We start from the raw sequence: 14,666 nt of genomic DNA, 5'->3' as shown, positions 1-14,666 counted from the left end.
TGTCTTCCCTGTCCTCGCAGCAGCCGTAGGAGGAGGTATGACTCTCCTGTTGTATGGCTGAAGAAACCGAGACCCAGGAAAGCCGTCCAAAGGCGCCTCGCTAATAAGTGGCAGAGCCAGTCTTCTTAGAGGTCTGGGGCTTCCTACTGGACTGCTATCCACCGGGGCCCAAAAAAGTTCAGGCCCGAGGCCAGAGCAGCCTGGACCCTGAGCCTTGCAGACGGTGGCAGGTTGATGGGAAGGTGATGTTAGTGGAGATGGGAACACGAGCCACAGCCCAGGGTAGGGTCCTGTATGGAAGGGAGTTATTTATTTCTAGATTCAAATCCCAACTCTTCTATCAGCCGTTTATGTGACGGGACTCTCTTGGGGCCTGGGTCTTGCCAGCTGTCAAATAGCAGTACTAAGGCTTCCTCACAGGACTGCTGCAAGGTTCCGCGGTTTGGGGAAACGCAGGGGGCCACCCAAGCCAGGAAATGGTGGTGCTGGGCTGGGAGCTCGGGCTGTGGGACCCCAAACCCTAGCTTCATCCAGGAGCCATTCTGCCTTGGCATGCTGTGACCCCTCCAGGGCAGCGAGGGCAGAGCCGGGCAGGCTGAGCAGGTCTGGAGGCAGGAGGCCCAGCTCCATGACTCGAGGTTTCAGTGTTCCCTTCTGTAAAATGGACTCATAACTCCAGCTCTGTCTGCCTCACAGGAGGTAGAGGTATGAGGAACCAATGGGTGTGAGAAAGCTCTGAGGGATGTGAGGCACTGCAAAACTGCACACAGGTTTTGGGAAACGAAGTGGTTGCTTTTTTTAGCCTGGTAGGGAAGACAAGGTCTCTCTTTTGGAGTGCAACTGTTATCATAACAGTTCACTGCCACCTCAAACTCCTGGGCTCAAGTGATCCTCCTGCCTCAGCCTCTGAGTAGCTGGGATTATAGGTACACACCACTACGCCCAGCTAATGTTTTTATTTTTGTATAGATGGGGTCTTGCTATTTTGCCCAGGCTGGTCTCAAACTCATGGCTTCAAGTGGATCCTCTTGCCTCAGCCACTGAAAGCGCTGGGTTTGTAGGCATGAGCCACTGTGTCCAGCCACTCTTCTGGGAGATCTTCAGAGCTTAGAAACATCGAATCTGGGGGCAAGAGGGGGCTTCTGGGTCCAGCCCTTCAGCTGATGTGAGAATTCCATCTATAACCCTATGAGCCGTTCAGCCTCAGCTCACCCTCCTCTAAGAATAGGTGCTTCATACTTCCCTGGGCAGCCCACCCCACCTCCACACGGCTCTGCCTGGAAGAAAATTCTTCCTCAGATTGCACCGAGGCCTGGTCCCTGGCCCCCTCCCTCCCCACCTGCCGTGGGTTTCACGCACAGGTGGTGCTGTCCCAGCTGAGACTGTTTGGAGATTGTTTCTCCTCCAGGGACCATCACCTGCATTCCCGCAGCCAATCCTCGGGGGACACACTCCCCAGTTCTTGCTGTACTGCCCCCTCCCGGAGCTCTCCACTGTTTTAGTCTCTCAGAATAACGTCCACAACTGAATGCAGTTACTGGGGAGCTGCCAGCCCAGGGCAGAATGCTGAGAGGCCACTCCTGCTTTTTTTTTTTCCTGGACCCGGGACCCCCACAATGCAGCCAGAAGGCTCCTGAGTTTGTGGGGACCCCCTAGCTGAGCTCACAGCTGACCCAGCCTCACGTCTTCCCACACAGCTCTGCTGAGCCCCGTGTCCCTGCAGCCCATCCTTGGGCAACAACAGGCCTTTTGTAGCCTCATGCAGAACCTCACGCTCATCAGTGTTCGGCTGTAGCTTGTTGATTCCTGCCTTGACTCCAGGGCTTGATAGGTCCTGATTTGCAACCGATCGCCAATTCCTGATTAATTGAAGCAGCCCCCTTCTTCATCTTCGTCGTTTAGCCTTTGTTATATCTGGACCTCACCCAGCTGCCTGCCCTCTGCCGTCTCCCCTCCCCCACCCCCACCATCAAGTGAGCATTCCAAAATCTTTCTTCCCACTCCCTGACTTCCTGCCTTTCCTGGTTCCGTGTCCCTCAGGAAAAAGTCCAAGCCCCTTAGGCTGGTGTATTAGTTTGCTAGGGCTGCCGTAACAAAATGCCACAGACTGGCTGGCACAAACTACAGAAATGTATTGTCTCACAGTGCTGGGGACTGGAACCTGAGATCAAGGTTGAGCCCGATTACTTCCCCCTGTGGGCGGGGAGCAAGAATCTGTCCCAGGCCTTCCTCGGGCTCCTGGTGGTGGCTTGCAGAAGCATCACCCTGCTCTGCCTTCATCTGCACATGGCGTTCTTCTGTGCACATGTCTGGGTCTAGATTTCCCCTTTTCATAAGGGCCCCAGGCATATAAGGGCCTCACCTTAACTAATGACATCTGCACCCGCCTTATTTCCAAGTGAGACTACATTCTGAGGTACTGGGGGTTAAGGCTTCAACATATGAATGAGGAGTGGGTACCCATTCAAGATCAAGGGAGCTTTTGCCCTTCTGCTCCATGGGAGGTTTCCATCCTCCCTGAGTTCGCCTTAGGACACCTGTGTTACCGTTCGGCAGGTGTACCCCTGATGATCTTGCCGCAGGCTGCCTCCCCAGCCTCATCTCCTTCCACCCCAGCTCGGCTTTCACTCTAGAGGAATAGAACAGCCTTTAGTTCTGTAAATGCTCTGTGAGGTCTCTGAATCTCTGCATGCTGTTCATGGGATGGCCCAACCTGCCTACCAGACTTCTCTTCATGCTTAGAATCCATCTTAGCGTACGCTCCCAGACCTCCATGCCCTCCCGTCGCAGCCTTACACCGACTTCCGACTCCCACCAGGTCCAGATACTGCCCCACTGCCATAAGTGTTTACGTGTGTCTCCCCTCTAGACTGTTTCAGGGCCTGCCTCGGTCTGGGTCTCAGCCAGGTCTCCATAGAGTTTGTTGCATTGAAGGTCATCTTCAAGCCAGTAACTGGTCAAAGTACAAAATGAGGCTCTTTGACATCACTTGTTCTGGTGTGGAGCCCTGCGTCTCCTATGGGAGCTGAGGCCAGTCGGCAGTAGTCCACCCCAGAAACCCCACTCTTGGCTTTCAGCCCCCAGGCTGGTGCTTGTGGAATCTGCCTTCTTATTCTTTTTGAAAGTTCTTCTGGAAGGTGGCAGCAACTTTTGCCCAGTTTGCCAGGCCTCCCAAGGATGAAAGTAGATTTACCATCTCACAGCCCATTCCAGGATCTTCCCCCATGACAGCCTCCTGGCCCTGCCCACAGCCTGTCTTGAGGCTGCAGCTCACCTGGGGCTTGGGCCTGCCCTGTGCTGTTCTTTCTGCAGGTCTAAGCACTTCCGGTACAGCTACTCTCCCCAGTACCTCTCTCTCTCTCTTCAGGGTCTTTAGCTTTAGAGCTAATAGCACGGCCCTTGTTGTCCCTCAGCCAATTACCTACAAGATACTGGATGCCAGATGCCACATTTGAGCCCACAGGGAACCAAGATCTGGGCTTGGAGGGTCCACAAACAAACCAAGCCTTTAAAACCCTCCTGCCCATTCTAGCAGTGCTTTGAGGCTTTCAGTCCTGCCCCTCCCTCCTGCTCCTCCTCTCTGGGCAGCCCCTACAGTGGGCAACTTCCAGGAGGAGGAGAAGGGAGGCAGGGGCAGAAGGCAGAAAGCTGGGTCAGCGTCGAAGCCCACTCAGGGGAAACTGATCAGCCATGTGTTACCAGCAGGATGTCACGGGGTCTGCACTGTCCCTGCTCACCCTCCTGGAAACAGGGTAGGGGTTATTTGGACAAGGCAGACTCAGGCCTCCCATAGAGAGGGGAGACATGCACCCTGAAAGCAGGTGCAGATGCCTCTCCATCCAGCCCTGGGGTCCCCCCTGGCCCGCTCTTTCCTGCCTTTTCTGGGGCATCCCCTGGGTACCTCCCAGCTCTCTGGCTGCTGCCTGCCCCTGCACAACCAGCCCCAGAACACCCACAGCAAAGACAGAGGGCAGAACATGGGGTTGGCAAGGGCACCCATGATTCACAGCTTCACGTGGTCCAGGGACACAGGGCATCCCCCAGCTGATCTCTCCTTGACCAGGAGCTGTGTCCAGGGAGGGATTTTCATGACGTTAGAAATTATGGCTGGACAAGCTAAGAGCACTATAGGCCACTCTGGAGATTAAGTAAGGGCAGTGTTTGTTGCTAACTGTGACCTTCAGGCCAGCAAGGCTCTGAGGCTCACCTTGTGCACAGTGGGACACAGACAATCCAGGGATTAACCTGCAGACCGGAGCCGAGTCAGGGAGCCTCGGGAGGGGCCTGCAATTTGCGGGGTGGGGGAGGGCAGCCTGGGAGGGCGGGTTGCCAGCCCCAGCCATGAGGAGGAAGTGGCTCCGCAGTCTCAACAGTTGCCAGCAGGTCACAGTCAGACAACGCCAAGCAGCTTCTGTTTAGACTTGCTTCAGCACAAATCATTTTTAAAACCTGGGCTGCAGAGTTCCAGGCTTTGGGGCCTGCCAAGTTCACAGTGCCCCTGTGTAGTCATTAATACTTCCCTCCCAAATTTATTAGTCCTGAAGCTCGCCCATAACTTATGAATTACAGCTCCTGGTGGGAGTGCCACGCATCTCGCCATATATCACAGGGAACCTTTGCGTCCCCCATGCTGCTGCAGCCTCCAGAGACACTACCACGGGGGTGCACCCGGCCAGCCTGCTCTGTGCCTGCCCTCTGCCAGGCAGTGGCAGGGGAGGGAGCTCAGCCTGCACAAGTGCTCGTCCTTGAAGAGGAGCGGGCCTGGGTGCTCATGAAGTCAAGGCCATCCCCTGGCCTCCAAATGTGTGGGCCTGACCGGGACACAGGAGACCCCAGGGACCCCAGGGCTATAAGACTAGACCTGAAAGAGCCTCACACAAAGTAGCACTTGAAGGATCCTGAGGGACATGAGTTTAGGACTCAGGTCTGGGTTTGAATTTCAACTTGGCTTTCAACAAGCTACTTCCGTGATCAGGGCTGGCTTCATGGGCGCATAAGCTGCGTGGTCACGCAGGGCCCTCACTTTGGTTCACTGCTCTGCTGTTACCCTCTTGAAATTCTTCATACTTGTTAAACAAGGACGTAGAAATGAGGTAGCCGGTCCCGTCTCCGTTCTAGTGTTTGCAGAGTACAGCAGGTGCAGAAGTTCTTCACTGAGAAGTGTTGGGCATTTAGTTACATGCGCAGCTCTCATCCCTCATACACAGTAGGCGCTTAGTGAATATTAGTGCCCTCCTTGGTGAGGGCTGCCAAGCCATGGAAGAGCAAGTTGGAGTTTGGGAGCAGGAGCCCAAACCAGGAATCAGGGCCTTGCGCTGGGCTTTGGGGCCTGGGTCTGCACAGTTCATGCGGTTGGCGCCCCATGCCCCCCTCTGCCACACCAGAGTCCATGCAGCCTGGCCAGTCCCTGCCACCTCCAGGAGACCTGGCCTGGCTGACTCACCACCCTTTCTCTCCACCTCCGCCTCCTCCCTGGGCAGGTTGGGGGCTCCACCCAAGAGGTAAAACCCACATGATGAGCCTTGCCTCCGCTGCACTTGGCGGGCTTTGGGAGGATTAGTCAGGTTGGGTTTGCAAAGTGCTCACACCCTGGGAAGAAAGGCGCCGGGCAGCAGAGAGCAGCTGCCACAGAAAGCACTGAGACTTTGGGGCCAGGGTTTCAGGGAGGCAAGTGATGGCCCCGGGCTAAACATTCATGAGCTCAGTGACTCTTTTCCAGTTCACCAGCAGAGTAGGCAGTTGCTATCCCCATTTTATGGATGAGGAAGCTGAAGCTCAGAGTGGCTAAGGGATCTGCCAAAGACCACACCGCACGTGCCCTGCAGAGCCGGGTTGGAGCTGGGTCTGTTTTGTTCTGAAGCCTGTGTTTGTGCCCATTCTTTCCTGCCCCTCCACGGACTGCACTGCACAGCCCCTTGTGGGGTTCTTCCTGCGTGTCTCTAGGGCTCCCCAGGGCTGAATCAAAGCAAACCCCTGGGGGCAGGGGCTTATTCTTAGATGGAAGGTGGGCAGCCCCGTGTGAGGCCAACAGTGTGGCCCATTCCCGGCCATAAACATCTGTGTCTGCTTCCCCTGCCACCCCTCCTTTCCCAGACCCCCCAGTCTCTCTGTAGGAGGAACCAGGGCGGGCAGCGGGACTGCCTACTGAGTGCGCAGTGGTTCCATGGCTCCCTGGAGTCGGGGTGGAGGCTGGGAAGTCAGTCCCCGCAGGCCTCTGACCCAACCATCGTCTTCTGTCCAGTCCACCCTAATGGCACTTGGCATATGCCAGACTCCATGCCGAGCACCAGGGAGACAGTAAAATGTGGCTTCTGCCCTCCAAGGCCCTTGGTCCCCCTCTGAGGGTGGAGACAGAACCTCAGCCCAAGTGGTCAGTTCTGGAAGGAGAGGAGCCACTGGCCTGTGTGACCCAGAGAGGCAGGCAGGCCTGACGTCAGCACTGTTAGCGAGGCCCAGGCCAGCTTGGCCCTCAGACTCATGCCTTAAAGCTCACTTCGAGGCCCTGTGTGGGGCCAGGTCTGGAGCAGAGGGAGTAGGGACAGGAGGAGCAAGTACAGACTAAAAAGACCCCTCCTGGCCACCTAGGGACCTAGGCTGTGTCAGGCACATCCCAGGAACGAGTAATCTGATTCATTAAACCCACAGGCAGGGCAGGAGTCCAAAGGGGAAACCACGAAATCTAAGATTGGTCACAGGGCCAGGGGTCCCTGAACTGGTCACAGACTTGGTGGAAGTCGAGTTGTTGGTAACAGGCACTAAAAAGTGCCAGGAACCGGTCACCAGGATGGAGGACGACAGAGAAACCGAGTTCTATTTTGGACATGTTGAGTCAGAGGTAGCTGGAGTCCAGTCAGGAGGTGTCCAGGGACAGCTGGCCAGACCTCTGAAGCTCAGGAGGGATGTCTGGGCCGAAGGTCACCTGGCTTAGGTTATTTTTCTCAACAGCTTGCATGAAGATGTGAGCATCGTCAATTATGTAGGCAAGACAGAGAAAGGAGAATGACTTAACACCTTGGTAGACTGAGGACTCAGGGTGCCTCCAGCAGGCTGCCCCTATGGCCCAAGCCCGGCAAGCTGATGTTTGCCCAAGGCGATGAGCCCTCCTTGGGGGTTACATGAGTACAGGGTGGGGAAGGCCTGACGTGGCCTCAGCTCCTGCAGAGACGACCTGGGTGTCCACGCTGGCTACAGGCTCCACCTGAGTCGGCAGAGGAGGGCGTTTCTGAACACGCTTGGAGGATGTGAGGGTACATTAGGGCAGTGTGATCACAGCAGATCTCGGGCCGTGTGCACGGTCTATTCAGTAGTCACGGCCTTGCATCACAGGGACAGGGAGATCACCGGTGTGAAGTGTCGACCCCTCAGTCTGCAGCTTTCAGAGTAAACACTAGTCCCTCTCCCCTCCCCCCTCCTTCCCTCCCTCTCTTCTTTGTCTTCCTCCTCCTCCCATTCTGGTCACAGCTGGATCCCATAATGAAGCCTTCAGTGTGGAAAGGCTGGGAAACCAGAGAGGGGTAGAGAACGCACAGGGGCTTTCTAAGAAGAGACTTCCCAGGAGGGACATGAGGGGCTTTTTAGGCGGTGGAAGGGCTGTCATATAGACCGTGAGTAGAAATGGGCTTGTCCTTGGTACCTATGTGGAAGGCAGGACCAGGATGTGCAAGCCTCACACATAGTAGGCACTTCTTATTAAATGCTAATGGGCTCTTTGACTAGGAGTGGATGTCCTGGGAAGGCCCTGAATGTGCTCCCAGCAGGCAGGGACTCCTGGGCTCAAAACCTGGCAGAGAGTGGGCTCACTGTGACTGCTGAGCACAGATGAGTGAGAAGCTGCCCAGGAGCTGCTCCACAGAGGCAGGTGCGCTTATCCTAGAGGTTTGGGGGCTGTAGAGGAGAGAGCCCTCACAGGCTGGCTTCAGGGGAATTCCTGCGCTGGGGACTGGCCAAGATGCCTCGGGCCTCTTCCCACTCTGCTGTGACTCTGTAACCTCTTAGAATTTCAGAACCATCTGCCTGGCCTCCTCACAATCTGAAAGAGCCTTGCCAGTGCCCTCAGGGTACAGATGAAGAAACTGAGGCCCAGAGAGGAGATGGGACCTGCTCGAGCCCCCATGGCAGGCCAGTGGCAGCACCAGGAAAAGAACTCAGCATCTGGGATTTTCTCATTCACCCGGGCCTCCTCCTGCACGTGGCTCTTGGGTTAAAGTTTCACTGGTCTGTGGATACTTTAGCTGAGCTCATTGTCCAGCTCACATCACAGGGCCCTCTGGAGTCCCTGCGTTGTGGTCTCAGGATAAAACCAAGAGTGACCCGATCCCCCAGCCTGGCCCACAGGGCCTGGGGGGACCTGAGCCTCCAGCCTGCAGGGACCAGCCACCCCTGGCTTCCCAGGGCAGCAGCCAGCCTAGACAGCATTGGCAGTACACACAGCGTACGGATGCCCGGCTGCAGAGGAGAGTCTAGCTGGCTGATGAGCAGGGTCTGGAGCCAGTCCGGGGCCCTCCCTCAGCCCCAGCATTAGTGTAAAACACACCTCTGACCACAGGCATTTAAAGATCAAAAGAGGCCAAGAAAGCTTTTAAGAGCCAGGCCCCTCTGTGCTGCCTCCAGCCTCCCAGGGGAAGGGCAGATTGGCTTCTGCAGCTCACAGGTGAGCCTGGGAAGGGCCCTTAGAACGCAGTGCTGGTCTGCTGACCCCTTTCCTCAGAGAAGCTCCTAGGGGTGCAGACTCTGGCTGTAGGGGCAGCCCTGGAGCACCTCCACATTTCCCTGGGAGAGGGAGGATGCCCTGAGCCCTCCTGAGGGCTTTCTGGTGCCTGACCCCACCCTGGGAATCTGATGCTAGCTCATTTAATCTCCAGAGCAACTCTGGAGAAGAGGCATCATTCTCCCCATTTCACAGACCAGGAAACAAAGGCTAAGCGAGGGCCACTTAGCTAATATGTGGTAGAGCTGAGGTTTGCTACCCTTCCATGACCCCAGGACCCGGTGGGCTGAGGAAGCAACCCCAGGGCACAGTAGGACACTTTGCCACTCCCTCCCCCAGCCCCTCAGGCCTTCCTAATTATCACAGATCACTGTCCTGATGGGGTCTGCCACCCCTCCCGGGCATTGCAGTCTCTGCTCTTTCTGCCACAGCTTTGGGAATGGCCTCTCCCAGTCACACCTGACCAAGTTCAGACCTTCCTGTGGCTCCTCACTGCCTCGCTGTCCTTGGAAGAAGGTCCAGCTCATAGGACGGCTTTCGGGGTCTCCCAGCACCCAGCTTTCCTCCCAATCTCAGGCCACTCTGAAAGTCTCAGCTTTCCTCTCTCCCTCCCTCACCGATCCTCTCAGGAGGTGAACCAAGATTCCTTATTTACTTTTTTGGAGACAGGATCTCCCTCTGTCACCCAGGCTGGAGTGCAGTGGTGTGATGACAGCTCACTGCAGCTCAACCTCCCAGGGTCTAACAATCCTCCCACCTCAGCCCAGAGTAGTTGGGACTACAGGTGTGCACCACCATGTCCGACTAAAAGGAGTTTTTTTGTAGAGATGGGGTCTCCTTATGTTGCCCAGGCTGGTCAATATTTCTTTAAGACTTTGTTCCCATCCCTCTCGACATGGCTAGCTCTTCACTTCCCCTTCCCTTATTTGCTTAGCAATTATGTACTGAGCACCTACTATGTGCAGGAACAGTGCAGGTGGTGGGGATCCCCAGCACCCCACCTCCCCAGCTCCATTCCTGTGCTACAAGGAAGGCTGGAACCCTCAGATGGATGGAGCCACAGGGGCTGTCTGGATGCGAATCAGCCCTGTGGCTGGCCGTGTATTCCTACAAATGGGATTTCAAGGTTTCTCTGAGGGCAGCGTTTCCAGTGCCCTTGAGAAGCTCAGGCAATGAAGGCTCAGGCTATCCAGACAAGGAAAAGCCCTGAGGAATTATTTCCACATCCTTCATCTCAGAGATGGGGAAAGTGGGGACAAAGGGGAAGGGCTCTGTCCAGGTTAGTACAAAGGCAGATGCTTCGTTAGAACTTGGGTCCTCCAGCACCCAGTGCAGTCCAGCCCCTGGGGCAGGTGAGACAGGGGGTCCCCATGGAAAAATAGGAGGTGGCTCCCGTCACACACACCGAGGGCTTCTGTGAGACGGTTGCCTCCTCTCATGGGGGTGGGATGGGAGTATAAGGGGTGAAGAAAGAACTTGATGCAGTCTGTGCCTCTCGGACTGACAAGTGACCACTCATCCTTCTCTGTCCTCACCTCCATAGAAGCCACAGTGAAAGATGACATGAACAGCTACATCAGTCAGTATTACAATGGGCCCCGCACTGGTAAGTCTGGGTAGGGGGCTGTTTTGCATGTGCCAGAACCCCATGCTACATGTGACCCCAGCAAACCCTAAACCTGAGGGCAGAGACAATTCATGCCTGGCAGCCAGGTGCCATCTCCTGGTGCCCGTGAACCATAACTGCAGGCAGTGGTCAAGGTTAAAATACTGGAGCTTCAGCTTCCAGAAAACTCCGGCGCTGGAGCTGGGGATACCCAGGGGCCAGCCTGCAGGTGCCAGGATGGGGGTGTTCTGTGATCGCCCATAAGAACTGCATGTGGAACCCTGAAATGGGAAGGGGGGTGGAATCCAGAACTCCAAGTGACCTCAGTGCCCCCTACCTGCACACCTGTGAGGGTGGGCACGGTGGAGGATGATATGCCACAGCACTCCTGGGCGTGAGGAGCTGCAGGCCTCAGGCATATCCCTGCTGGATGTTTCATTCTTGCACTTGAAAAAAAACCTCAAGAAACCCCAGTGGTTTTTATTTATGGGAAAGATTGAATCTTAAAATATTGCTAAGGCATTTGGTGTCTCAGTTCTCCACAGCCCCCTTTCATTTCAGGGTTGCACATGCAGTTCTTGAGTTTGAATTTCACAGCCCCCAAAACCTTATTATCATGTTGGGCCACGTGAAGAATGCATTTGAATTTTTTGTTTTCCACAATTTAGTCCTCCTAAGGCCTCATCCCTGTCTTCTCTCCTCCCTCAAAGCCTCATCCAATATGCTGGTTTCAAAGACCACCGTCTCCAGCCCAGACCGCCCTCTCAGTCCTCAGCTTTGTGGAGGAATCTCCCCACCCTGCCTCCTCTGTAGGTCAGCCCCGGGTACATCTCGCCTAAAGTAAAGAGCTCTGCATGTCCTCTCTCTGACCCTACAATGCACGCTAAGCAGGCTCTGATCATCCTACCCGCCAGCCCATCTGAAACTTGAGTCCTTCCTCAGACCGTGGAACCCAAGTTCCCCGCCCCAGCACACCACGCTTCCCGAGTTAGGATGGGCTAGGTTAGGTTGCTGTGGCAAATAGCCCAGTGTGTCAGTGGTTTAAACAAAGCCACAAAAGCCCCACTGCAGGTTGGCTGGGGGCTCTGCTCCCAGGTCATCACCATCACTCCAGCACCCGGTTGGCAGAACAGTCACATCCATTCTAGAACATTGTTGGCTGCCAGGGCAAAGCACCAGTTCATAAAGCTTCTGCCCAGAAGTGCCACAGGTCAATTCTCATGGGTGACTGGCCAAAGTGTGTCACATGCCCACACTTGAGTTTAAGGAGATGAGGAGGCATAATCCCCCTCAAAGCAGGGTGTTGATGTTGGAGGAGGGAGTTCTATCAAGGCTTCCCTCCACAAAGGCATGGTCTCCTACAGGCTGTCCACACTCACCACCCACTGCCCGGCTCAGACCTGCCCTCTTCAGGGCCCCCAGATGTGCCAGAGGTTGAAGTGTGACCGAGATCCTCTCCTTCCTTGCAGACAGCGGTGTCCCAGAGCCAGCTGTGTACGTGGTCACCACGGCTGCAATAGACATCCACCAGCCCAACATCTCCTCGGACCTTTTCTCTCTGGACGTGCCCCTCAAGCTCGGCAGTAATGGCACTGGTGCCAGCGCCACCTCGGAGATTGCCTCCCGCAGCTCAGTCACCCGGGCCCAGAGTGACAGCAGCCAGACACTGGGCTCCTCCACAGACTGCAGCACTGCCCGAGAGGAACCATCCTCTGAGCCCAGCCCTGCTCCCCTGCCACTGCCGCTGCCACCCCAGCAGCAGGTGGAGGAGGCCACAGTCCAGGACCTGCTGTCCTCCCTGTCAGAGGACCCCTGCCCATCCCAGAGGGCCTTGGACCCAGCCCCCCTCGCCCGGCCCAGCCCACCGGGCTCGGCCCAAACCAGCCCCGAGCTGGAGCACAGGGTAAGTCTGTTCAACCAGAAGAACCAGGAGGGCTTCACCGTCTTTCAGATCAGGCCTGTCATCCACTTCCAGCCCACTACACCCGCGCTGGAGGACAAGTTCAGATCTTTGGAATCCAAAGAGCAAAAGTTGCACAGGGTCCCTGAGGCCTAGAGCCTGCAGTGGGCTGGGTGGGAGGAGGGGAGACAGCCATCTCGAAGCTCTCCTGGGACCCTGGAGGCTGCCACGGGCCACATGCGGGGCCCAGGAGCCCGCCTGGCCTCCCTCAGGGTGCTGCCTGCCTCCAAGGAGGTGATGCCAGGCCAGGAGGCCACAAGCTTCAGACCTCAAAGCCCAGAGCTGGCGCCTCTTCTCGCCCTGCTCAGGGGAGGGGAGGGTGGTGCTCGTGGCTGGGTTTTCTTTTTAACCATTTTTACAAAAACCAGCCTGTAGCCCAGCTTCATCAGGGTAGAGTGCGGGGGGCCAGCTCAGCCTCTTCCGTTGCCTTCGTTCCTGACGCCCACCCCCGGACCCTCGGGAACAGCACTGTGAGCAGGGGCTGTCCAGCCCCACCCTAAGCCGTCTCTCCCAGGAATCCTGGGTGGAGTCCCACACAATCACACGGAGACCACCATCTGAGCCTACTTCATTTGTCCTCATTCTCATTCCAGCATGAGTGTTTCTGAGTCTCTTCAAGACAAATCTAGTTTTCACCTTCACAGGATATAAAGGGATCAACCTAGAGGTGGGTGGGAGGGTTCTGGGAGGCAGGGGGGCAACCATTTTCCAACCTTGGCTTTAATAATAAAAACCAGCTGCACTGAGACTCCCAGTTGGTGGAGGCGTTCCTTTGGTTGCTAGCCTAGGCGAAGTGTCCAGAGTGGTTCAGCCAGGGCACCACCATCCACCCAGTTATGGATGTGTGTGGCATCACTGGCTCCCTCCTCGTCCCCTGCGAGCAGTCGTGAATCCTGGCCATTCCACCCTCCAAATTGCTAGCGCCTGGCCCCATCACGGGCTTGCTGAGGCCCAGGCCCCCTGCCGGACTGCACTGCAGCAGCCTTCTCTTGGCACAGCCTCTGGTTTCTCCCTCTCCACTGCATCTTCCAAGGCAGCTAAGCCTCAGCACCCCTGCTAAAAGCCCCCAAGGGGTCTTGTATGTATGACCATGTTTTCTTTTATATAGTTGGGGGGATGGTTAAGGAAGACAGTTTTGTAAAGGGTTCCCAATGCCTCAAGAGAATGAGTACGGCTCATAGCCTCTTCATGAGCTGGCTTGCTTACCCCTCTGGCTGTCCTCCTATGCCTCTGTCCAGCCTGTTCTCCCCTCTGCCTTGGTCTGGATTATCCTCACTGTGAGAGTGTCCTGCCTCCTTGCACTGCTGGGCTGGGTGTCTTTGGAACTTCTGTGTCCCCGTGGACTCACCTGACAGTGTACCACGCCCCTGGTTTGGTCAGCATCTGCTTCCCTGCCTGCCTCCCAGGCTGGTCCTCAAGAGCAATGAGCAGGCCTGAGCTTCATTAGAACCCCACAACTCTGCGCCAGCCCTGGGCATGGAGCCACTTGGGAAAGATGGCTGAATTGGAAGAAAAGGAAGGAAATTACCACATGCAAGCAAAGGGCACCCTCCTGATTCACGGGGAGATCAGCAGTTGTCAAAAAAGATGTTAAAGGTGGCAGCATCCAACTGAGCCCCTCTTGGGGTCTAATTAGAAGACCTACCAAGGGGAGGCTTTTGCAAAGGGCAAGAGTAGCTGTCCTGAGGCATCACAAACATCACTGTCATAGTGTCCATCACTGGGCACCCAGCCAGGGCCCCTACCCACATGGGCTCCTTTAATCCTTCCAGCGGCCCCATGAGGCATGTATCACTAACCCCATTTTACAGTTGAAGAATCTGAGGCTCGGAGAGGTTGAAGAAGCTTTCTTAGGTTGAACACTTAATGACAGGCCCAAAATCTGGGCCCCCAAAACTGGGGCCCAAATCTGCTGCCACCATGCTAGGCACTGGGGTTCCCCAGGTTGAGAGCTTTGGGAAGCAAGGCGGTCACTTGGCTTTTGCCACTCGAAGGGTGGGAGGGCATTACATGGTTTGCAGTCTGTAGGGCAGAAGCCAGTGGTAACCAGTAACTGGTGATCTCCACCCACTGGACTAGAAATGGCCGCCGCCCTCCTCCAGGCGCACCTTGCTGAGTTGTGAAGGGCCTTCTGCAGAGCTCCATCGTCCCAGCTCTTCGGCTAGTGCTGTCACCTCACGGGCACTTGAGCCTGGCCCCATGCCAGCAGGAACCGGTCTTTAACTTCTGACTTAAGGTGATCCGCCCGCCTTAGCCTCCCAAAGTGCTGGGATTACAGGCGTGAGCCACCGTGCCCAGCCTTTTTTTTTTTTTTTTGAGACAGGGTCTTGCTGTTGCCCAGGCTACAGAGCAGTGGCGCAATCATGGCTCATGCGTCCTTGACCTCCCAGGCT

At 56.0% G+C, this 14,666-nt stretch overlaps 1 protein-coding gene across 2 annotated transcripts in view; it reads left to right on the top strand.

Moving 5' to 3' along the window:
• TMEM266 (transmembrane protein 266) overlaps window positions 1-13,021 on the top strand; it is a 141,803-nt gene extending 128,782 nt beyond the window's left edge. For both annotated transcript variants that reach the window (XM_017518213.2, XM_017518211.2), the window contains exons 10-11: window positions 10,251-10,313; window positions 11,783-13,021. In XM_017518213.2, the coding sequence (XP_017373702.1) occupies window positions 10,251-10,313; window positions 11,783-12,369 (650 nt within the window). In that variant the 3' untranslated portion in view covers window positions 12,370-13,021. The remainder of the gene's footprint in view (window positions 1-10,250; window positions 10,314-11,782) is intronic.
• Window positions 13,022-14,666: the final 1,645 nt, after the last annotated feature.

This window comes from Cebus imitator, unplaced genomic scaffold, assembly GCF_001604975.1.
Source record: "Cebus imitator isolate Cc_AM_T3 unplaced genomic scaffold, Cebus_imitator-1.0 Scaffold664, whole genome shotgun sequence".
Taxonomy (NCBI): domain Eukaryota; kingdom Metazoa; phylum Chordata; class Mammalia; order Primates; family Cebidae; genus Cebus; species Cebus imitator.
Note: the sequence above shows the minus strand (reverse complement) of the source record. Positions and strands in the feature narration are given on the sequence as shown.